The 24,906-nt window shown below is 43.3% G+C and overlaps 2 protein-coding genes across 2 annotated transcripts; one reads left to right on the top strand and one right to left on the bottom strand.

The window, feature by feature from the left end:
- The first annotated feature begins 1,335 nt into the window (after positions 1–1,335).
- On the top strand, positions 1,336–7,782 carry LOC134361088 (cytochrome c oxidase assembly protein COX14). Its single transcript, XM_063076018.1, has 2 exons — positions 1,336–1,629; positions 7,356–7,782. The coding sequence occupies exon 2, from the start codon at positions 7,364–7,366 to the stop codon at positions 7,535–7,537; it is 174 nt and encodes a 57-aa protein (XP_062932088.1). The 5' UTR covers positions 1,336–1,629; positions 7,356–7,363; the 3' UTR covers positions 7,538–7,782.
- LOC134361097 (high mobility group protein B1-like) lies at positions 6,213–6,839 on the bottom strand. The gene has a single exon (XM_063076030.1). The coding sequence runs from the start codon at positions 6,837–6,839 to the stop codon at positions 6,213–6,215; it is 627 nt and encodes a 208-aa protein (XP_062932100.1).
- Positions 7,783–24,906: the final 17,124 nt, after the last annotated feature.

Genomic DNA, 24,906 nt, shown 5'->3' with positions numbered 1-24,906 from the left:
GCCAGCTCTCCTGTGTTGAATGAGGACCTTCTCACGAGGTGTTGACCACATCAGCACCTCAGGAGCTGGGACACTCAAGGAGGAGGAAGAAAATAAAACCCACCCTACTCCCTTGGTTAAGGGAAGAAGGGATTGGGAGGAGTGTGGTTTGCACTGGACTGGCTCCAGGATGGGGTGGCAGCAGGGGAATGTCACAGGTCAGCAGCCTAGGCTCCTGGCTATAAATAGTCCTGGAAGGCCTGAGAGGCTCCTGCCAGTCCAGCAGGGGTCTCAGCTTCCTGTGCGGGAGCACCTGTCTCTGGCCCTCATTAGGTTAACCCTCCCGTACTCTCCAATAAACCAGGGAGGCAGGCTCCTCTCTGCTCCTAGCACTTGAGAATTCACTCTTACCAGTGAAGGGCATAACTGTCCAGACAGGCAACGAGAGTCACTCCAGGCTTGGCTGGGCCCAGGTCGAGCACTGACTGAACGAACCCACAGCTGCCTCTCCAGGAGGTTAAGGTGGGGGCAGAGAGGCAGCTTCAAACATCTTTGGCTACTTTTGTTCACTCCGCAGTTAACTGTGAATCCGAGGCCTTTTTATCAGGCCTACTTGTCTACCCAATAAAGCCCGATTTTTCCAGAAGCAGTGAGTTGGGGAAGGGAGCTTCAGTGCATGTGGCAGTGCGTGTGCTGTCATGTGTCACTGCATGCATGTTTTCACTCTTACGGTAAACAAAAGTGAAAAAAGAAATACCCCCTCGATAATCGCAGCATTCCCGGCTCCCAGAAGCGGTGCCCACTCAGTCCGCTCCTCTCTCCTCCCTCTCCCGCCAGCCGCTCCACGCCCCTCCCACCAAGCTGGCACCTAGCCTTCCCAGCGCTTCGTAGGGGCTTTATCACGCCGATTGCAAGCGGGGCGGTCACACATGGAACAGAAACGTTAGAGAGGCACCGCTCGTGCCCACTCCGTGGTCATGGCCCAACCTGTCTCATCCTCGGTGGTCCAGGTCCCGCGGTGCCCGTCTGGTGCCTACCTGAGCTCGGCCCGCAGCCGGGCCACCCGCGAGAGGGCAGCTCCAGGCTCTAGGGGGCGGGCGTTCCACTTCCGGGGGGGGGGCTCCGAGAGAATCTACCTAGCTACCGTAGACGTCAGCACGACTTAGGCTGACGATTGGCTGACCGACTGAACATACTTAAACTTCCGGTTCCAGAACGTGGGTCATCAGAGACCCTCTCTCCACAGACCATAACCACAACCCCCAGAATCCAACGGGCCTCTCCGAGGGGAAAGCTCGTCTGAGGATGCGTAGTAAGGATGGCTGGCCCGGAAGCCGGAAGTTCAAAGCTGGATAAGGTCGAAGTTGTGGCGGGCTCTAGCTCCCGCCTTAGTGGGCGGAGTTGTGCTGTGTCCGGTGAGCGGTTCCCTCTCTCGCGTCGGGAGCAGAATCCTTAGAGGCTAAGCCTGGCGGATGGGCGGGAGAAAGGGTCGCTTTCCGCGAGGCGTTCCCGTTTTGCTCCTGGGCAGTTATCCTCACGTATCTGGTTCCGGGCGCTGCGTTCTGCCGCGCTAGGAAGTTGAGCGGACCGTGGCAGCGAGACGTTGCCTGCGGAGGCCTCGGCTGGACGCCTGGGAGTTGCAGCATCCAGGTACGCCATCGGCTAGGGCCAAGCTGGGGCTGTCGATCCGCTGAGTACGTGCCCACCTGGGCCGGCTTCTGCTTACCGCATCTTCGCATCCCCCAGTCTCCTGCCTTCGGTGCCCTTGAAGTCACGCGCGTATGCTGCTTCGGCGACCGCGAGTGGCAGTCTGCACTGCTTACTACCCGACTCCCTTGTAGCAGTAGGGTAGCCTTGCCAGAGCGCCGCGCTGGTCCGGTCAAACCTCAACTCCCGCCTAGCATCTAGGCCCTCCACGCTCCGACTCCAAACGCCCCTTCCTTGCCTTATAGTCTACTGCGCCCGTATACGTGGCCATCCTGATCACCCTTCGCGCATGTCAGTTATCTAGCTTCACCACTTTGCTACTTTCACCTCCTGGAATCCTCTCCCCCTCCGTCTTTTCCGCTGGTGTAAATCCTGCTTCTTCTAAAAAGACAGCTCCACCCCCACACCTTTCTGCTAACCTTTCTCTAGCCTCCACCCTGTCTGTGAACTCTCACAGCGCCTCTTCTGCTCACGTACCGTGTTTTACTTTGTCTAACAGAATATAGGATGCTTAGCTTATGCCCATTAGACCATAAACTCCTCCATGTTCTTTCTGCGGCATTCATAGCATAAGTGCCGAGTAAAAGATAACTGAGTGATTCTAAATTGAGGTGATAGACGCATTTGAGGGAATGTGTTTTCCAGGGGAGAAACGCGATCTTTGAGGGCCTCTCATGTTTAGAGGGCAGGAAAAGAGAAAAGCCACATATCCCTTGCAAATTGCACCCCTATGGTATTTTCTGTAATGATTCTTCCTGTGTTTTTTACTGTTTTTCTGAAAGCTGCCGTCCAACCCCATCTCTCCATTACAGAGACCCAGCTTTGTGCTTTATTGAGAAAATGGACATCCCTCAGATGAGAACGTTCTACTAACCTCAAAAGTTTCCTTCATTTCCGAGGTTAATCCTTCTACTTGGGCTTCTAATTTCATCTTTTCCTGGGAGGTCCTTGATACGGTTCTGTCCTGTCCACCTCACTTCTTTTATCTTCAGTTTATTCATCAGCTTCTTCCCCTTTTAAAACATTCATATCTGCCTTATTAATAAGCAAAACAAAACTGGAATTTTCTTGATCTTGTTACCTTCTCGAGCTACTGCCCCAAACTCCCATGTCCTTAACCAGCAAGTAACAAGAATAATCAATCTTTGGGGTGAGGGAATTATGATCCTTCTAATAATCTGTTTCTGTCTGTCCTGGACAAATGCTAGACACATATGAACCTTGCGGGGGGCGTGTTTCATAGGCCTGCTGGGGTGCTGGTGAAGAATCTGTGCTCTTTAATTGATACTTATACTGCCTGTTACAGTTCAGAGCACTAAGCCGACTTCTACCCTAGACTTACCAGTGACCTAGTTGCCCATTCTCACCCAGTGGTCCCATCTGACCAGTCTTCATGACAGTTAACTTTGCAGTAGTGGTTCCCAATTTTTATTCTGGCCTAAAACACTGGGAAGATACAGCACACCTCCATCAGTGGCAGTGACTTGATACAGCAGTGATTTTTAACAAGGAAGGGAGATGTCGTTATATGAAAAAGCCCCCCAGATGTTTCTGGAATTTCCTACCTGCCTTTTTTCCTTAATGGTTTCCTTCTTCAAACTTATGCTCCCTTAGCCTCTCTCTTTCTTGTTTTATCCTCTGCTTTGGTGTCACTGTTAACTACATCTGTATCTGAAACGTAGCCTCTCCCAAGATCTGTTCAGATTTGCATTCTATCTGCCTGGTAGACATATCCTATGAATGTTACATTTAGCATATTAATTTTAACATGTCCAAAACCCAGCTCATGATCTTCTTGACTGACACTGCCACCACACAGTGACACATACCTCTTTCTTCTCGTTTCTTTTTTTTTTTTTTTTTTTTAATTCTATTTATTTATTATTATTATTATTATTTTGTCTTTTTTGTGACCGGCAGCACCACTCAGCACACCGGCCATCCCTATATAGGATCCGAACCCGCATCGGGAGCGCTGCTGCGTTCCCAGTGCCGCTCTCTCCCGACTGCGCCACGGGCCGGCCCTTCTCGTTTCTTATTTATTTTATTTTATTTTATTTTGACCGGTAAGGGGATCTCAACCCTTGGCTTGGTGCCGTCTGCACCACGCTCAGCCAGTGAGCGCATCGGCCATCCCTATATAGGATCTGAACCCGCGGCCTCGCTACCAACGCCACATTCTCCTGAGTGAGCAACAGGGCCCGCCCTCTTGTTTCTTATTTCTGTTAACAGTATCCCAATCCACAAAACTTCCTAACTTGGAGGTTGTCTTAGTCCAGTGTCTGTTGCTTATAACAAAATGCCTGGAACTGGGTAATTTATAAAGAAAAGAAGTTTATTTCTTACAGTTTTGGAGGCTGGGAAGTGCAAGATTGAGGTGACATATCTAGTGAAGGCCTTCTTGCTGGTGGGACTCTGCAGAGTCTCCAGGCCGCGCAGGGCATCACATAAGGGGGTGAACATGCTAGCTCACATCTGTTTGTTTAAAGCCACCAGTCCCCTCCCATGATAATAATCCATTAATCCATGATTAAGAGGTGACCCAATCACCTCTTACAGGTCCCACCTCTCAATACTGCCACATTGGGGATTAAGTTTCAACTTGAGTTTTGGAAGGAACAACATTCAAACCATAGCAGAGGTTTTTTTCAGTTTTGCCCTAATCCATTCAACTGATCAATTCTGTTCTACTTCCAAAATAACTTCTGTGTCTGTCCTCTCCATTTCTACTGCCTTTGCTTTAGCTCAGGCGCTGTGAAGGGTTTTTGCTAATTTGAAAACAGGAGAAAAACCTCAGGATGGTTTAGGTAAGAGAAGGAGGTGAGGTTCTAGACACCAGGATTATATATGTTGGTCTTGTGTCCTCTTCTGGCCAAACTGAACCATCCTGTTTCTTTGTTGGCTGGTGAATGCTTCCAGCCCCTTGAGGAGGTGGTCCTATAACTGCTTAGCTCTGACCTGGGTAATGGGGGATGGGAGGAGAAAGAATCAATGAGAGGGAAGTTGGAGGCTGCAGGTCTCTTTGCAGGGCGCTTGTTTACTATCTTAGTGTTCCACACAGAGCATGTGTTTTCTTCACTGTCTCATGCACAGGTTGGGGTTATTTCAAACCTCAGGTAACCTGAACACAGACCTTTCTCATCTTGAACCTGTGTCATTTGGCTTTTTTCCTCTACCTTATTTAATGTCACTTTCCATAGTGGAATTATAATTCTAAGAAGCTGTACCTCAGCTTAGCTTAGGATCTGCCCTCAAGGCCTGCTTCAGAGGCATTGTTCAGCCCTTAGGGCTCACTCTGAGAAGCACTTACCTGTCTCTCCCCACCTCAGACCCCCTAAACCAGCCAATCCTGAGCTTTTCTTCTTCCAAATTCTTTACTTTTAAGAAACCTATTCTTACTACTTGGAATCAGGCTTTTAATTTCAATTCCCTCAACAAAGACGAGTCTAAGAAAATATTCATAGTTCCAAATTGAGGAACATTTTGTTCCAGGTGAGGGATTCCCATACAAAACTTTCTCTTGTCCCCTAGCTCAGAATATCCAGGGAATAGTTAAATTAGAAGTAATTTATCTCATGCAAATGTGAGTTAACATTTTGCTGGGGACTCAGTAAGTTTCTTCTTAGCACTGGGGATAGGTTCTTAGTGTTAAGTTTGGAACTTAGAATTAATGCTATGGAAGGTTAAGTATAACTGAAGTAATATAAAAGTACTGTTGGCACTATTTCAGGTACATTATGGCTTAAACATGCTTTAGGGCTAACTTGGGAACCTAACAACATAAGATTATTTGTATGGGAAAACAGATATTGCCTGAAAGGTTCCCATTTGATCCTCCTAGAGAGAATAATTGACTGCAAATATTTTTATTTATTTCTTCTTATTATTTTTTTAAATTAAAAAACTTGTATTTACTTCGAAGCGTTCAGAAAGTTAACAAAACAGCTGCAACTTTTTTTTCCCCCACAACTACAGAGTGGTATTCAGTTAACAGAACAACAATTATTTCGTATAAGCTGCATCAGAGACAATTGAAGATTAAAAAACTACCATCCCCATATATAACTAATTTGTGCTGTGCACCAACAAGAAGCTGCTTTAAATTTCCATGCCAATTTACAGCCCCCATACTGTACCAGACAAGGTCAGTGGCTATTGAAAATACCACCAGGACAGGGCTATCCAAAGAAATATTCTGTAGTGTGTTAACTGTACAATAAAAGACACTGTACAGTTTAAAAACAAATCTTTTTTTTTTGACCGGTAAGGGGATTGCAACCCTTGGCACAGTGTCATCCGCACCACGCTCAGCCAGTGAGCGCACCTGCCATCCCTATATAGGATCCGAACCCGCGGCCTCAGCGCTACCAGCACTGCACTCTCCCGATTGAGCCATGGGGCTGGCCCAAAAAAAATTTTACACAGCCTTACATTTCAGTTTTTTTCTTTAAAAGGAGTGAGTTGTGTACAGGGGGGTTAAATGCTTTATAGACAAGGAAAAAAAAAAAAACTGCGCTAGAACCAGCTTATTCATCATCCTCTTCCTCTTCCTCATCTTCCTCCTCATCCTCTTCATCCTTGTCGTCTTCCTCCTCTTCCTTCTTTTTCTTGCTTTTTTCAGCCGTGACAACTCCCTTTTGTGCTGCATCAGGCTTTCCTTTAGCTTGGTATGCAGCAATATCCTTTTCATATTTTTCCTTCAGCTCAGCAGCCTTCTTTTCAGAAGGCTGCTTATCATCTGCAACAGTGTTGTTCCACATCTCTCTCAGTTTCTTTGCAGCATTGCCAATGGATAGGCCGGGATGTTCTCCTTTGATTTTTGGGCGATACTCCGAACAGAATAAGAAAAAGTCCAAAGGAGGCCTCTTGGGTGCATTAGGATCCTTGAACTTCTTTTTTGTTTCCCCTTTAGGAGGGATATAGGTTTTCATTTTTCTTTCATAACAGGCCTTGTCTGCCTTTGCCATGTCTTCAAATTTTCCTCTCTCTTTAGGACACATGGTCTTCCATCTCTCTGAGCAATTCTTAGAAAACTCTGAGAAGTTGACTGAAGCATCTGGGTGTTTCTTCTTGTGCGTCTCCCAACAAGTTTGCACAAAGAATGCATATGATGACATTTTGCCTCTCAGCTTCTTAGGATCTCCTTTGCCCATGTTTAGCTATTTTTCCTCAGCGAGGCATAGAGTCACCCTGTGCCCATCCAGCTCTCACTTGCCCTGGCGCTGTCTCTGGAGCTCAATGTACTGCAATGACTCTGACTGCAAATATTTAATCCCAGGAGACCTCCACTAGTCCCCTATTAGCCAGAAAAACTAATGGATGCTTAAAGTAACGTACCAGTTGAGAACAGTTGTGTGTTGTCCATGCCAGTCACTTCTCTCCGCAAACATGGAGGGTCTAGTGTTAACTGTGATGGCATTCATATACACCTGGTTCTAGCCTTGTTTCTGTATCTTGTATGCAGATTTTATTTGCCCTTTTGAATTGTAGAGTTCCTAAATGATATCTTCTAGTATCCTTGTAAGACTCTGCCTACATGTAGGGGCCATTCAGTATAGAGTACAGATAAACTAAGCAGGATGCAGAAGTTATGGAATGGCCTTGAACAGGGAAGTGGGCAGGGCAATGAGGCCTCTTTCTCTGGTCTAAATCCAGTCTGTTTTTCGTAGAGGGTGACATGCCGTCTGCCAAGCAGCTAGCTGACATTGGCTACAAGACCTTCTCTGTCTCCATGATGCTCCTCACTGTGTACGGGGGCTATCTCTGCAGTGTTCGAGCTTACTACTATCTCCAGCAGCGCAGCTCCCGGCGCCAGGCTGCAGAAGAACAGAAGACCTCAGGAGTCCTGTAGAACTGAGAGACTTTTTCCCCTGAGAGGCCTGAGCCATGCTGTGGAAGGACATCACCAGCTATAATTTCTAAGTCAAGAAGACTAGGGCCTTGATGGTTTTCAAATCCTGCTGGAAGAAAGTGCCCATGGTTTCTCTGGTACTGCCAGTTTGTGCCAATTTGACACAGTTTGTGGAGGCTCTTGAATCATAATAGGAATGTGAGGGTGAGAAACATCTCCAGACATTAAATATTTTGCCATGTCTATGTCTTGGTGGTTTTGTTTGCCCATGTAGTGTAGGACCATAGAAGTGGGAGCCTTGACTACCAGTTTTCTAGTCATAGACTGGATTTCCATATCTTGAGCTTTTATCACCTGTGTATATCCCATGGGGGATATACAGTTTTAGGAGGAGTAGTATCAGCCATCATAATCTCAGAGAGAAGACTATCCTAGCATTTATATAAATCCCCTGAAAAAACTGTAAGAAGCTTTTCTTTGGGCAGTGACCATTCTTGGACTAATAACTATGTCTAGGTAATGGGGTACTGTAGCCAGCATGGCCATGCATGCACCTCTGTGTCAAGGAGGGCAGAGAGGCCCTTGTTCGACAGCCCTAATAAAATTGCACAAAGAGGAGAGATAGTTCCCAAAAAGAAGAGCTATTGGGCAGCGTATAGTAAACATAAGACAGTAAGGCAGCGTATAATAAACAGCATACAGTTCAACTCCTTAAGCTCTGGATGTAGTATTAGCATAAGGGTAGATTTCTTACTGTGCTAATGTACAATGTAGGTCTTATTGCAGAGATGTGAAGAGGATTTGAAATAAAATGCAGTGCATTTGAAGTAAAACCTCAATGAAGAGAGCGATTCTTGCCAACATTCCATTTTGAGCTTTGAAGCTCGCTAGTACACATCATTCTTCGTGATTACCCAAAATATTAGCCCCCTTGGACACCTGTCCTTTCCCATACTGCTTTTGCCCCCCTGCTCATAAACCTCTTCCATGATTTTTTTTTTTTTTTTTTTTTTTTTTGTCTTTTTCGTGACCGGCACTCAGCCAGTGAGTGCACCGGCCATTCCTATATAGGATCCGAACCCGCGGCGGGAGCGTCGCCGCGCTGCCAGCGCGGCACGCTACCGAGTGCGCCACGGGCTCGGCCCCCTCTTCCATGATTTAAAAAACAGCTTTCCTATATCCTCAGCCCCTTTACTCCCATCCTCTGTGTGTTAACGGAGGACTCTACTGTCTTCTGCTTTCTCTTTCATTTATTTATTTACTTGTTTTTGGCAGCTGGCTGGTATGAGGATCTGAACCCTTGACCTTGGTGTTACAACACTCCATTCTAACTGAGCTAACCTGCTAGCCCTCCTCTGTTTTCTCATTTTTTATACAGTAGGGTCACCATTCTCCCAGATTACCAGTGCCACTCTCAGTGACTTCCCTAACCAAGTAAAAAATAAGTCCTGTTTGGCAAATATTCTTACATTCTCATTTCTAATGTTGGGGCCCAGAAAGTGATACCCCAAAGTGAAGGCCTCAGCAGCAGCCTCAAAAGCAAAGTTTTCTTCTGACCTCTTGCCCTCATGTTCCTCAGCCTCATTCTCCCCTGAGGCAAGCCATAGAAACTAGGATCCCTCTTCCCCAAGATGGGTCATAGATACTCTAATCTCCCTTTTCTGACTCACTATCTTGGTGCTGGTCATAAATTAATTCTCTGACCTACCTTGTCTGATTGTAGGGTATAAGACCCCCATTCCAGAAAGGGTCCTGTCTCATACCCTGGAGGAATTAATGCTACACAGAGAGCCAAGAAGAATCTGAAGGGGCCTTGCTGGGTTTCCCCACTCAGTCTATTAGCATTAGAACATATTTTTCTTGTCTAGTCACATTTCTACACAGCTGTGCCTGCTTCATAGAATCTAAGTATAAATATGCACAATTTTCCCTATATCTTTGGGTCTTAATCATGAAGGCTCCTATGTCATGTAAAACTAATATAATAAAATTTGTTACGCCTTTTCTTTGTATTAATCTGTTTATCAGGTGATTTTTTTCAGAGAACTTTCATGGAGGTTGAAGGGCATATCTTCTTCCCTTGATCCCTACACTATTCTAGAACTTGGAGAGTTCAAATCTCATTCTTTCTATTTCCTTCCAATCTGCCAGCTCCCTCTTTGCCTCAACAGCTTCCTTATCCAGCCTAGGCCCACAGCTGATCCCCTGAACAACTCACCAACACCTGCAGTCTCTGCTTTTATTCTTATTAACCCAAGCTCTTGCTCCTTTAATTATCTTCTCTCTCTTTAACTCATCCTCTGCTCAATATATAAATTTGCTTAAAGCCTTCCACCCCCACCAAAATAGACTACTGAAGATTATTTAAGTCTCGCATGATGTTGCCACTTCCTTAAGCAAAGTTTTCTCCACCTACACCACTCCATTGAAATTCCTTATTAAGGTTGCTTCCATTGCTCCAGATCCACTACTTTTTTTTTTTTTTTAAAAAGATGACCAGTAAGGGGATCTTAACCCTTGACTTGGTGTTGTCAGCACCACGCTCAGCCAGTGAGCGAACCGGCCATCCCTATATGGGATCTGAACCCGTGGCCTTGGTGTTATCAGCACCACACTCTCCCGAGTGAGCCACAGGCCGGCCCCCAGATCCACTACTGATACTAGTCCTCCCCTTACTGTTTCTGCTGTACTGCCCTTCTACTTTGGCCACCAGGAAGGACCACTATCTTTTGTGTCCTTTGACTTTTCCTTTTGATTTCTTTTGGGAGTTTCTCTGCCTGCTTTAAACACTGATGTTTTCAAAGTTTTATTCTTGGCCCATTGCTCTTATTCTGTACATTCTCCTAGATTATTCTGAGCACTCTCAATGGTTTTAATATATGAAGTAAAGTGCTCAGCATTGATATCCTGCCTCTGCCATTATAGTTATATTGCAATAGGCCAGTTACTCTCATAAATTCTGTTTATCTGTCAAATGGGGACAAAAGAAAATAGTTCTGGAACTCTCATCCTCCTTATCATTCATGTCAGAAGTAGGGGAGTTTTACTAGATGTTTCCCTGTACCCTGCTCCCAACCAAATAATTGTCTTAATTTTACCACTGAAACACCTACTTAATCAGTTCTACCTTTATTGTTTCTTGCTTACATTTTTTGCAGAAGCCTTTTCATGGTCTTGGTTCCAATCTTGACCTCAACAAATTTATTTGTCACATTGTTGTCAGAGACATCTATGTGGAACAACTTTTTTTTCTTTTTCTCTTTTTGACCGGTAAGGTGATCGCAACCCTTGGCACGGTGTGGTCTGCACCACACTCAGCCAGTGAGCGCACTGGCCATCCCTATATAGGATCCGAACCTGTGGCCTCGGTGCTACCAGCACCGCAGTCTCCCGAGTGAGCCACGGGGCCGGCCCTGGAACAACTTTTGAGTATGCCACTACCCTGCTTAAGATCATTTCAGAAGCTCAACCATAGATAGTAGCTTAAGAATCCCTGAACTATAGGTCCAGTTCAGACTCAGTATGATATATGAGGCCCTTAAGACCTGACTCAACTTATGCTCTCACTTCTTTATTTTCTAGTAATATAAAACTGCTTGCATGGTTGCACTATGCCGTTTCTTGTTTCTATTCCTATTCATGCTTTCTCTCTGAATGGAACATCCTCTCTACCCCACCTCTATTTTTCTCAAGTTTCTCTGACTTTTCACCCTCCCATCCTGGGCCAAATGTCTATAGAAGACAACACTTTTCTTCTTAAAAATATTTTCTCTTCTTTTTTTTCTTGGTGGCTGGTCAGTACGGTGATCCAGACCCACGACCTTGGTGTTATAAGGTTGTGCTCTAACCAACTGAGCTAACTGGCCAGTCCCTTAAAAATCTTTAAAAGCAGGCCGGTCTGTGGCTCACTTGGGAGAGTGCGGTGCTGATAACACCAAGGCCGCGGGTTCAGATCCTATGTAGGAATGGCTGGTTAGCTCACTTGCTGAGCGTGGTACTAACAACACCAAGCTAAGGGTTAAGATCCCCTTACCGGTCATCTTTTAAAAAAAAAAAATCTTTAAAAGCACAAGTAGCTAAGACAGTTTTGAAAAGGGACAAAGAAGATGTGTTGGGCCTGTAGGATATCAAGATATAGTAGAAAACTAATAATAACCTAAATGGTGTGGTACTAGTGTAGGTGTAGACAAATAGACTGATGGCATAGAATAATGAGCTTAAAAACATCAGTGTATATGTGAGAAACAATATGATAAAGGGTACATCACAAACCCATGGGGAAAAAATGAGGTTGGAATAAATACAAAACTGTACTCTCTGTTGTTTATGGATACATGTATGATTATAAAAACAAAAAATGAATTAAAAGGACTCACCAAACTCACAATAGTAGTTATACTGAGGGTGAGGTGAGGTGGAGTAGAAAAGGAAAGAGAGTAGGGTAGAGGTTAAAGCAATCTTTATTTTTTTACTTCTTTTAGAAACAAGACTGGACGTACCAGGCGGCCATTAAAAAAAAAAAAAAAAAAGACTGGAGACAAGACAAAATATTAGAGGTGTTAGTTCCAGTCATTGGAAATATGGGAGCATATAGCATTATTTGTGTTTTACTGCATTTAAAAAAAATTCCTCAGTGAACTTGAGGGGAGAAAATATATTTCTGATTCCTTCTTACTACAGTGATTCTCAGCAGAAATGGCACTACACCCCAAAAGAGGTTAAAATGTTTTTGATTGTCACAATGATTGGGAATACCTCTGGCATTTGGTAGGGTAGAGGCCAGGGATGCCAGACTTCTTGCAATGCCTGGGATAGTCTTGCACAACATATTGTCCTGAGTCCTGCACAACTATCAAATGTCCTAGATACCTGGAAGATGAAAAAACAGTTAATAATTAGCTGAGCTTATAACCTAACTCTTACATATGAACAGAAAATATTTTTTGCACAGTTTTGTAGGCATGTAACTACTGTACAAATGGTGCGAAGACTGTACAGTGGTTTGCTTCATTCAGAACTTCTGTTCACCCTTTCAGAAAATCATGCTACTAATGGCAAAGCCAGTTCCTGGTACTATTTGAATCTCTGACACAACAGAATTGCATCAGTCTGCATAGGATAGTAAAGGGAGTGTTATAAGTACAATTTATTACAGAAAGTATGTGTTGGGCTTTATAGATGAGAACCACTGGCTACTGGGTGAACCACTGGCTACTGGGTGAAGGTCAGTGTCTTAGTTTGGGCTGCTATAACCAATTACCAGAGATGGCTAAACAGTAAACATTTATTTCTCACAGTTCTAGGAGTTGGGAAGTCCAAGATCAAGGTGCTAGTAAATCTGGTGTGTCACGAGGACACTCTTCCTGGTTCACAGATGGCCATCTTGCTGTGTCCTCACATGACAAAGAGAGGAAGCAAACTCTCCTTGTTTCTTCTTGTAAGGGCACTAATCTCATCATGAGGCATCCACCCTCATGACCTAGTTGCCTACCAAAGCCCCTACCTCCTAATGCTATCTCATTGGGTGTTACGGTTTTGACATTTGAATTTTGGGGGTATACAAACATGCAATCCATAACAGATTAAAGTGTCTGTACCCTCTTAGACATTTCCCTTCTAGGACTCTACCGTTAGAAATATTCACATAACTGCACAACTTGTACAAAGACATTTGCAGTATTTTTTTTTTTTTTTTTTACATCTCAAAGGTTGCTCAGAATAAACCAAAATCCAATTTTGCTCCAGTGTATCTATGTGGAATATACTAAAAAGCATATGTACTTCACAGGGCCTGGTTTTCCAAAGTCTTGCAGTTTCAAATATTGACCTTGCAAGGACAGGAAATTTTCCTCAGGCTATAAGTCTCTTTATCTATAAGATAAAGAATTGTGGCACAGCAGGTTGCTGGCTCAGAGACAGACTAGTTACTGATGGTTATGTAAAGATACTGAGAAACTGCTAGAGGGAGAAGGAATGTTTGTTAAGATCAAAGCTTGTGTTGATAGCCTTACTGGAATGTCATCTAACTTGTTTCACTGAAAGTTACCAGCCTGTATTGTTAAATTCTAACCCCCACCTTTGTTCTCTTCCTATAACTTCCTGGTCTGGGAAATAAATGCAGGGAGAGAACCCCAATTCAGCGTTAATTTCCCGAGGAAGGGTTGCCCTTGCTGGATGGTCCCAGGGAAGTTAACCTCTTTGGGGTTTCTCACTGCTCAGAAGAGATGGGCTTTGAGTAATCCTTTGCGTCTCTGTCACCCAGGGGAAGTGGGGTGACAAATCCGTGGGGGGCGAAGCAACACAAGCAACTTATCTATGTCTGGATAAGGACATAAAAGAAAGAAAAAACAAAATCGAATTTTGCAACACTGCAAAGCAGAACTGTCAGTGTGCCAGGGATCCGGGGAAAACAAGAGGACCCAGACTATTCAGGGGGCATTTTGCCCCAAACTGGTTTGACTCTTGACACAGCCATCCCACGGTGGAGGATTTGTCCCCTTTTCTCTCCATGGGCCCAATGACCCCCCCGACCCCCAGCATGTGAATCTTCACTGCTCTGTCCTTTGAAAGAGCAAAAGTTTGCAGCAACCTAAATATCCATCCGCGAGGCGCTGGCCAGATGAATCTGGTGGACATGATGTGCTACTGTTTGTGCAAAAACAAAACATCTCCCAGGGTTTGCTTGCCCACACAGCACGCTGGAGCGGGGCACATGATTCTGGGACAGCTGCAGCTGGCACAGGACTCAGGCTGCTTCTACTCATGGCAGAAAGCAGCAGGCAGCTGGCCTGTACAAGCAGATCACATGGCAAGAGGAAGCAAGAGAGAGTGCAGTATTGTTTTAATAGTAAAGAATCTTAGAGGCAAGAAAAAGAGCATGCCTGGGGTCCTAGGCGGGAGCTGAGGGCAGCATGCCCTACCCAAAAGCAGGCAAGGAGCATGTCGAAAACACTACTTCCAAGTGGTTAGCCCACCACCGCCACCGCCACAGCTGATGCAAAAGCGGACTGATGCCACAGCAGTAGCCACAGTGGCCATGCAGGTGGACCGCCAAACACTCGACTGCATTGACATAAGCAGAGTCACCAGTGGAGACCAGAAAAAGAAGAGGACGTCTCTCCTCAAAGTCTACTCCAGATCCTGGCCAGCTAGGGAAGCCAGCCCTATGCCCAGGGGGTCCTGGGGATGGGGGCTGTGGTCCCTTGCCCCACCCCACCACCTCCGCCTCCCTTCCAGGCCAGCAATTGAAGCCAGCCTGATGCCTGGGGAGTCCTGGGAGACAGGGACTGTGGGCCCTTTCCCCACCCCTGGCTCTACTGCTATACACCCAGGCCAGCAATGGAACCAGCCCCTCACCCAGGATCCTGAGAAATGGGGGCCAGGACAGCCCCACCCCCACCCATAACTAGATCCTAGAAGATACTTATTAACCACGTGTATTTCTTTGGGTGTGTGACTTACCTGCTCATGTCCTTCACCACATTTCAGCTTAGATTTTTTTTTTTTTTTTTTTTTTTTGTCGTTTTTTTGTGACCGGCACTCAGCCAGTGAGTGCACCAGTCATTCTTATATAGGATCCGAACCCGCAGCGTTGCCACACTCCCAGCGCAGCACTCTACCAAGTGCGCCACGGGATCGGCCCTCAGCTTAGATTTTTCTAATTCATTTTTAAGAGTTCTTTTTGCAATAAGGATATTAATCTTTGTGTGTTAAAAAAAAAAAAAAGTAGAGAATAGAATAATGGTTACAGGAAGATAAGGGGTGAACTAATGGGGACAAAACTTTGCTATGTACCCTAAGTGAATCACTGTGCAAGATGTACATGTATTGAAACAACACACTGTACCCCACAAAAATAAATATAAGCAATTGCTCTACAATGGCCCCGCTTTATTTCTGATTTTAGTAATTTTTTTTCTTGGTCAGTCTAGATAAAGGTTTCAAATTTTGCCAGTCTTTTTAAATAATCAACTTTTGGTTTTGTTGATTTTCTCTATTTTTCTTTTCTTTTCTTTTTTTTTTTTAAGATGACCAGTAAGGGGATCTTAACCCTTGACTTGGTGTTGTCAGCACCACGCACTCTCCCAAGTGAGTCACAGGCTGGACCTCTCTCTACTGTTTTTTAATTCCCTGTTTCATATATTGCTGTTGTAATTTTCGTTATTTCCTACTTACATTTGCTTTCGGTTTAGTTTGCTCTTCTTTTTCTATTTTCTTAAGGTAGAGAAGTTTACATTACTGATTTGAGATTTTTCTTATTTTTAATATAGGTGTTTACAAGTATAAATTTTCCTCAAAGCACTACATGAGCCCTGCATCCTATAAATTTTGATATGTTGTGCTTTGATTTTTATCTCAAAGTACTCTCTAATTTCCCTGTGATTTTTCTTTTACCCATTGTTTAGGAGAGTGTTGTTTGATTTCCACACATTTGTGAATTTTCTAAATTTCCTAATTTCCTTCTGCTATTTTGGTCAGAGAACATATTATCTATGATCTTAGTCTTTTAAATTGTATTAAGACTTGTTTTGGAGTTCAAGATGGCGGCGGCTGCGGCGGCTGGCGCGGAGTAGCTGAGGTGGAAAAGGTGGCCACTGGGCCTCAGGCAGCCGGGAAACTTGCGGACCTTTCTCTGGCCATCTCTTAAGGGAGGACTGCTGCTGCTGGCCGGTCGTGGGGGCTCAATGCCACTTTGCCCCCGGCAGGAGAGGCTGCCTCATTTACAGGCAACAGCTTTGAAGTGTGGAGCAGGAAAAGAACTGACTCTTAGCTGCAAAAGCGAGTCTTGAAACAGGGAACACGGCGCCAGGGCTGCTGTGGATGCAGCCAGGATCCCGGAGGCTGGGGCCGCACTGAAGGCGGCCAGCTGCCCTATCCAGGATTCGAGGTTTCAGGCCGGCATTAAAGAAGACTCCTGGGAGCGCCGGAGCGGCGCCGTGACTGAACAGCCCGAGGCGGCAGCGCCGAGAACACGGAAGGCAACAAACCAGAGACAGAGCGAGCGCCCGACCTGGCACAGCACTGTGAGTGATCCCTGGCAAAGCTCTGTTCGGGGGGTGGATGCCCACGCGGCTCCCCGCCTGCACCACCAGGCCACTCATTGCCCCGGTGCTGCCTCCATTTTCCCAGGTGCGGGCAGCTCCGCCCTGCTCGGCCATCACTGAGCCCATTTGCTTGGCCTGGCGCGGGGCTTTCCGGACCCTGCGGGCCGGCCTCCTCTCCCACTCCCTCCACGGTTCTCTGGCAGGGCTGGGGGTGTGGGGCGTCCCGACCAGTTTTGGGAGGGCTAGGAAGTACGGGCGGGCCGACTGTCACTCCACCACACCCTGGACTCCGGCCCCGGTAAACTTCCTGTTACTGGGAGGCAGATACCATCTCTGCGACCACCAGTTTGGAAAAAAGCCTAACGAATTTCTGGTTGGGAATAGTGTAGTAGGAGAGTTCCCAGGTCTGCTTGAACCTGCCGGAGAGCAGGCTGCAGGCGGGCACTAGACTCGGTTTATACCGGGGGGATACAAAGGTGAACAAGACCCGAGAAAGATCTACACAGTGCTACAAAGGCACCCAGAGAGACTGGTCGTCTGTGCCTAGCAGAAACCTGGTAGACTTCCTGGGCGAGGCGGTGCTGAGCAGGGTCTTGAAGGCCCAGCTGATAGACGAGGGGTGCAGAAGACACGCCCCAACCCAGCACAGTGTGCACAGAGGGGGGAGACGTGCGGCCAGGGAGGCGGAGACTGGACAGAAACCACACACCCGGTGGGGTCGCCACTGCACGATCTAACAGCCTGGGCCAGAGCACACGGAACGGGGAGAAGTCCTGTACAGAAAGTGAAAGCTCAACAGAGATCACACACCCTGTGGTACGTGATCCACCAGCCCAGCAGAGTACAAGCTGACCAGAAAGGTGGATCCCCGGAGAAGCCCAAGACCCGAGGCAACCACACACACAAGACACTAGAGGCCAACTGAGCAGTCACGGCGGGAGCCATACCAAATTGGCAACCACAGCAACATCCTAGTTAGTCATTAGTCTTAAACCGGTGGACTGTGAAACCCCCTGCCACAATGAATAAACACCAAAAAAAAGACACCAGAAATACAAAAAATCAAGAAAGTACACCACCAAAAGTTAATAAATCTCATACTCTAGATCCTATAGAACAAGAAGCCCTTGAAATAACTGATAAGGAATTTCGAGTGATAATTCTAAGGAAACTGAATGAGATACAAGAAAACTCAGCTAGACATCATGATGAAATGAGGAAAAGTATACAGGATCTGAAAGAGGAAATATACAAGGAAATCAATGTCCTGAAAAAAAATGTAGCAGAACTTGCTGAACTGAAGAAGTTATTCAGCGAAATAAAAAACACAACGGAGAGTTTAACCAGCAGGCTTGTCGAAGTTGAAGAGAGAACCTCTGAACTTGAAGATGGGCTGTTTGAAATAACACAAGCAGACAAAAAGAAAGAAAAAAGAATCAAGGACATGGAAGAAAATCTGAGAGAGATATCAGACAACCTCAAGCGCTCAAATATCCGAGTCATGGGTATTCCAGAAGGGGAGGAAAATGGAGATTCCATTGAAAACATATTCAACAAAATAGTGGCAGAAAACTTCCCAGGTATAGGAAAAATCACAGATCTTCAGATCCAGGAAGCTCAACGATCTCCAAACGTATTCAACCCAAAAAGGCCTTCTCCAAGACATGTCATAGTCAAATTGGCAAAACTCAGAGACAAAGAGAGAATCTTAAAAGCTGCAAGAGAGAAGCGTCAAATCACCTATAAGGGAGCCCCAATCAGGTTAACATCAGACTTTTCATCACAAACCCTAAAAGCTAGAAAGGAATGGGATGATATTTTCAAAATACTAAAAGACAAAGATTGCCAGCCAAGAATACTCTACCCTGCAAGGCTATCCTTCCGAAATGAGGGGCAAATAGTATATTTCTCAGACAAACAAAAACTGCGGGAGTTCACTACCACAAGACCACCCTTACAAGAAATCCTCAAGGGAGTACTGGGTTTGGTTCCTGAAAAATAACTACCACTGCCATAAAAACCTAAGAAAAATCTAAACCCGCTAGTACAATAAAAATGGCATTCATGAAGAGAAAACAAGCTAACAAAAACACTATCTACAACCTAAGGAACCAACAAACAAAGAAACCAAACAGTAAATCAGAAAGCAAGGAACAAAAGACACCTAAGACAACCAAACAACCAATAAAATGCTAGGAATAAATCAACACCTTTCAATAACAACTCTTAATGTTAAAGGCTTAAATTCTCCAATTAAAAGACACAGACTGGCTGACTGGATCAAAAAGCAGGACCCAACTATATGCTGCCTACAAGAGACCCACCTCACCCATAAAGATTCACACAGACTAAGAGTAAAAGGATGGAAAAAGATTTACCATGCAAACAGAAAAGAAAAACGAGCTGGAGTGGCTATTCTTATATCTGACAAAATAGACTTTAAACTAAAAACCATAAAAAGAGACAATGAGGGACACTACTTAATGATAAAAGGACTGATCCATCAAGAAGACATAACAATCATAAATATGTACGCACCCAATGTTGGAGCAGCCAGATTTATAAAACAAACTCTATTAGACCTAAAGAAGGAAATAGACAGTAATACCATAATAGCAGGGGACCTGAACACTCCACTGTCAATATTAGACAGATCATCTAGGCAAAGAATCAGTAGAGAAACACAAGATCTAAACAAGACTCTAGACCAATTGGAATTGGCAGATATCTACAGAACATTCCACCCAACAACCTCAGAATATTCATTCTTCTCATCAGCACATGGATCATTCTCCAAGATAGATCACATATTAGGTCACAAATCAAGTCTCAATAAATTCAAAAAAATTGGAATTATCCCATGTATCTTCTCAGACCACAATGGATTAAAACTAGAAATTAATAACAAACAAAACTCTGGAAACTATACAAACACATGGAAATTAAACAGCATTCTACTTAATGACATATAGGTCCAAGAAGAAATCAAGCAGGAAATCAAAAAGTTTATTGAAACTAATGAAAACAATGATACATCATACCAAAACCTGTGGGATACTGCAAAAGCAGTATTGAGGGGAAAATTTATTGCATTAAATGCTCACTTCAGAAGAATGGAAAGATGGCAAGTGAACAACCTAATACTTCACCTTAAAGAACTAGAAAAACAAGAACAATCCAATCCTAAAGTTAGCAGACGGAAAGAAATCATTAAGATCAGAGCAGAACTGAATGAAATTGAAAACCAAAAAACAATTCAAAAGATCAACGAATCAAAAAGTTGGTTTTTTGAAAAGATAAATAAAATTGACAAACCATTAGCATGGCTAACAAAAAAAAGAAGAGAGAAGACTCAAATAACAAAAATTAGAAATGAAAAAGGCGATATTACAACTGATTCATCTGAAATACAAGGAATCATTCGAGACTACTATAAACAACTATACGCCAACAAATTTGAAAATCTGGAGGAAATGGATAAATTTCTGGACACACACAAGCTCCCAAAACTGAACCGTGAAGACGTAGAAAATTTGAACAGACCAATAACAATAAAGGAGATTGAAGCTGTTATCAGAAGGCTCCCAACAAAGAAAAGCCCAGGACCAGATGGATTCACAGCAGAATTTTACCAAACATTCAAAGAGGAATTGACACCGATTCTTTACAAACTATTCCAAAAGATTGAAACGGACGCAAATCTCCCAAACTCATTCTATGAAGCAAACATCATCCTGATACCAAAACCAGGTAAAGATATAACCAAAAAAGAAAACTACAGGCCGATATCCTTGATGAATATAGATGCAAAAATCCTCACTAAAATACTAGCAAACAGAATACAGCAACACATACGAAAAATTATTCATCACGATCAAGTGGGATTCATCCCAGGGATGCAAGGTTGGTTCAACATACGCAAATCAATAAATGTGATACACCATATTAATAAACTCAAACACAAGGACCATATGATCATCTCTATAGATGCTGAAAAAGCATTTGATAAAGTTCAGCACTCATTCATGACAAAGACCCTCTATAAGTTAGGTATAGAGGGAAAGTATCTCAACATAATTAAAGCCATATATGCCAAACCCACTGCCAATATCATCCTGAATGGAGAAAAGCTGAAAGCTTTTCCTTTAAGAACAGGCACTAGACAAGGATGCCCACTCTCACCACTCCTATTCAACATAGTGTTGGAAGTACTAGCCAGAGCAATCAGAGAAGAGAAGGAAATAAAGGGCATCCAGATTGGAAAAGATGAAGTCAAACTGTCCCTGTTTGCAGATGACATGATCCTATATATCAAACAGCCTAAAACCTCTACAAAAAAACTGTTGGAATTGATAAATGATTTCAGCACAGTAGCAGGATACAAAATCAACACACAAAAATCAGTAGCATTTCTTTTCTCCAATAGTGAACATGCAGAAGGAGAAATCAAGAAAGCCTGCCCATTTACAATAGCCACCAAAAAAATAAAATACTTAGGAATTGAGTTAACCAAGGAGGTGAAAAATCTCTATAATGAGAACTACAAACCACTGCTGAGAGAAATTAGAGAGGATACAAGAAGATGGAAAGATATTCCATGCTCTTGGAGTGATACACCATATTAATAAACTCAAACACAAGGACCATATGATCATCTCTATAGATGCTGAAAAAGCATTTGATAAAGTTCAGCACTCATTCATGACAAAGACCCTCTATAAGTTAGGTATAGAGGGAAAGTATCTCAACATAATTAAAGCCATATATGCCAAACCCACTGCCAATATCATCCTGAATGGGGAAAAGCTGAAAGCTTTTCCTTTAAGAACAGGCACCAGACAAGGATGCCCACTCTCACCACTCCTATTCAACATAGTGTTGGAAGTACTAGCCAGAGCAATCAGAGAAGAGAAGGAAATAAAGGGCATCCAGATTGGAAAAGATGAAGTCAAACTGTCCCTGTTTGCAGATGACATGATCCTATATATCGAACAGCCTAAAACCTCTACAAAAAAACTGTTGGAATTGATAAATGATTTCAGCACAGTAGCAGGATACAAAATCAACACACAAAAATCAGTAGCATTTCTTTTCTCCAATAGTGAACATGCAGAAGGAGAAATCAAGAAAGCCTGCCCATTTACAATAGCCACCAAAAAAATAAAATACTTAGGAATTGAGTTAACCAAGGAGGTGAAAAATCTCTATAATGAGAACTACAAACCACTGCTGAGAGAAATTAGAGAGGATACAAGAAGGTGGAAAGATATCCCATGCTCTTGGATTGGAAGAATCAACATAGTGAAAATGTCCATACTACCCAAAGTGATATACAAATTCAATGCAATCCCCATCAAAATTCCAAAGACATTTCTCTCAGAAATGGAAAAAACTATTCAGACATTTATATGGAACAATAAAAGACCACGAATAGCCAAAGCAATGCTCAGCAAAAAAAATAAAGCTGGAGGCATAACACTACCTGACTTTAAGCTATACTACAAAGCTATAATAACCAAAACAGTATGGTACTGGCATAAAAACAGACACACTGACCAATGGAATAGAATAGAGAATCCAGAAATCAACCCTCACACTTACTGCCATCTGATCTTTGACAAAGGCACCAAGCCTATTCACTGGGGAAGGGACTGCCTCTTCAGCAAGTGGTGCTGGGATAACTGGATATCGTTATGCAGGAGAATGAAACTAGATCCATACCTCTCACCATATACTAAAATCAACTCAAAATGGATTAAGGATTTAAATATACACCCTGAGACAATAAAACTTCTTAAAGAAAACATAGGGGAAACACTTCAGGAAATAGGACTGGGCACAGACTTCATGAATACGACCCCAAAAGCACGGGCAACCAAAGGAAAAATAAACAAATGGGATTATATCAAACTAAAAAGCTTCTGCACAGCAAAAGAAACAATTAAAAGAGTTAAAAGACAACCAACAGAGTGGGAGAAAATATTTGCCAAATATACATCTGACAAAGGATTAATATCCAGAATATATAAGGAACTCAAACAACTTTACAAGAAGAAAACAAGCAACCCAATTAAAAAATGGGCAAAAGAGCTAAGTAGGCATTTCTCTAAGGAAGATATCCAAATGGCCAACAGACATATGAAAAAATGCTCAACATCACTCAGCATCCGGGAAATGCAAATCAAAACCACATTGAGATACCATCTAACCCCAGTTAGGATGGCTAAAATCCAAAAGACTATGAACGATAAATGCTGGCGAGGCTGCGGAGAAAAAGGAACTCTCATACATTGTTGGTGGGACTGCAAAATGGTGCAGCCTCTATGGAAAATGGTATGGAGGTTCCTTAAACAATTGCAAATAGATCTACCATACGACCCAGCCATCCCACTGTTGGGAATATACCCAGAAGAATGGAAATCATCAAGTCGAAGGTATACCTGTTCCCCAATGTTCATCGCAGCACTCTTTACAATAGCCAAGAGTTGGAACCAGCCCAAATGCCCATCATCAGATGAGTGGATACGGAAAATGTGGTACATCTACACAATGGAATACTACTCAGCTATAAAAACGAATGAAATACTGCCATTTGCAACAACATGGATGGACCTCGAGAGAATTATATTAAGTGAAACAAGTCAGGCACAGAAAGAGAAATACCACATGTTCTCACTTATTGGTGGGAGCTAACAATTAATATATAAATTCACACACACACATACACACATACACACACAAACGGGGGGGGGGTAAGAAGATATAACAACCACAATTATTTGAAGTTGATACAACAAACAAACAGAAAGGACATGGTTGGGGGGGAGGGGGGGAGGGAGAAGGGAGGGAGGTTTTGGTGATGGGGAGCATTAATCAGCTACAATGTATATCGACAAAATAAAATTAAAAAAAAAAATAATAATAAAATAAATTTCTTATCAGATAATTCCAAAAAAAAAAAAAAAAAGACTTGTTTTGTGGCCAAAATAATAGTAGTAATAATAATAATAATAAATAAAATCTTAAGTTAAAGAACTAGTAAATAAATAAGTAGTGGTATACCTATAAACTGGAATTTAGTCATAAAATCAGCAGAATATGTATGATCTCATTTTTGTTAGAAAAAACATTTGTATACATGTATGGTTATTTGATAAGTGATTCTGGAAGAATATGTACCAAACTGTTTATAGTGATTGGAGTGAATGGAGATATCACATACTGTACTTCCCTAATTGAATTTTTTACAATGAGCATATATAGCTTTTAAAATATTTGAGTTTCAAACATGTTCAAAAGCTGAGGAATTAGAAATAAGACTCATATACCCATTCCTCAGTTTTTTTTTCCCATCCCTCAGTTTTAACCGTTATCAACATAGTGCCATACTTCCTTCAAAAAATTTTCACTTTTTTTTTTAAGAAGAAAGAAGAAATGTGTTCATTTGTATCATATCTACTAGTCTGTAAGCATCTTTTTTTTAAAAAGATGACTGGTAAGGGGATCTTAACCCTTGACTTGGTGTTGTCAGCACCCAAGTGAATCGGGCCGGCCCTGTCTGTAAGCATCTTAAGGTCAGGACCCAATACATGAATATATTTTCAATGTAAAATATTTTAAAATACAGGAAAGTACCCCTTGGCATTCCTCCCTCTCTGCCTTGCCCCTCAGTTCCATTTCTTCTCAGAAATAATCACCATTATTGGTTTGGTATATTCTAGACCATTTTCACGTACATAAATATGAGGGGACTTCAAAAGTTCATGCAAAGATTCTGTGTGTGTGCGTGTGCGCAGCTGGCTGTTACTGGTATCCAAACCCTTGACCTTGGTGTTATCAGCACCAGGCTCTCCCAAGTGAGCTAACTGGCCAGCCCTCATATTATCTTTTTTTTTGGCAGCTGGCAGTTGGGGAATCCAAACCCTTAACCTTGGTGTTCTAACACCCACTCTAACTAAATGAGCTAACTGGCCAGCTCGCTTCCATATTATCTTTTAATTCCATTTTTTCATGAAGTACCCTTGTATATGCGGATTGAACTCTCTTTTCTTTGGTTTCTTCTACTAGTCAGAGGTCAAAGATTTAGGAAAGAAGCATTAATAGGCAAGGCTAGGGACATCATGGTTTTCCCCATCCTGTATTAGGAACAGCTTTGGTAACAGGGTTGTAGCTTGTCCCAGAAACCCTACTGGAAGGGGACAGTGAAGGAGAAAGAAGCCCAGCATACAAATAAAGGACAGCAAACAAGGAATCCATACAATTACCAGACAGCAGAACCATGTTGCTGCCAAAAAAAAATTTAATATTGTTTTTGAAATTGCTTTC

This window comes from Cynocephalus volans, chromosome 12 (assembly GCF_027409185.1).
Source record: "Cynocephalus volans isolate mCynVol1 chromosome 12, mCynVol1.pri, whole genome shotgun sequence".
Taxonomy (NCBI): Eukaryota; Metazoa; Chordata; class Mammalia; order Dermoptera; family Cynocephalidae; genus Cynocephalus; species Cynocephalus volans.
Note: the sequence above shows the minus strand (reverse complement) of the source record. Positions and strands in the feature narration are given on the sequence as shown.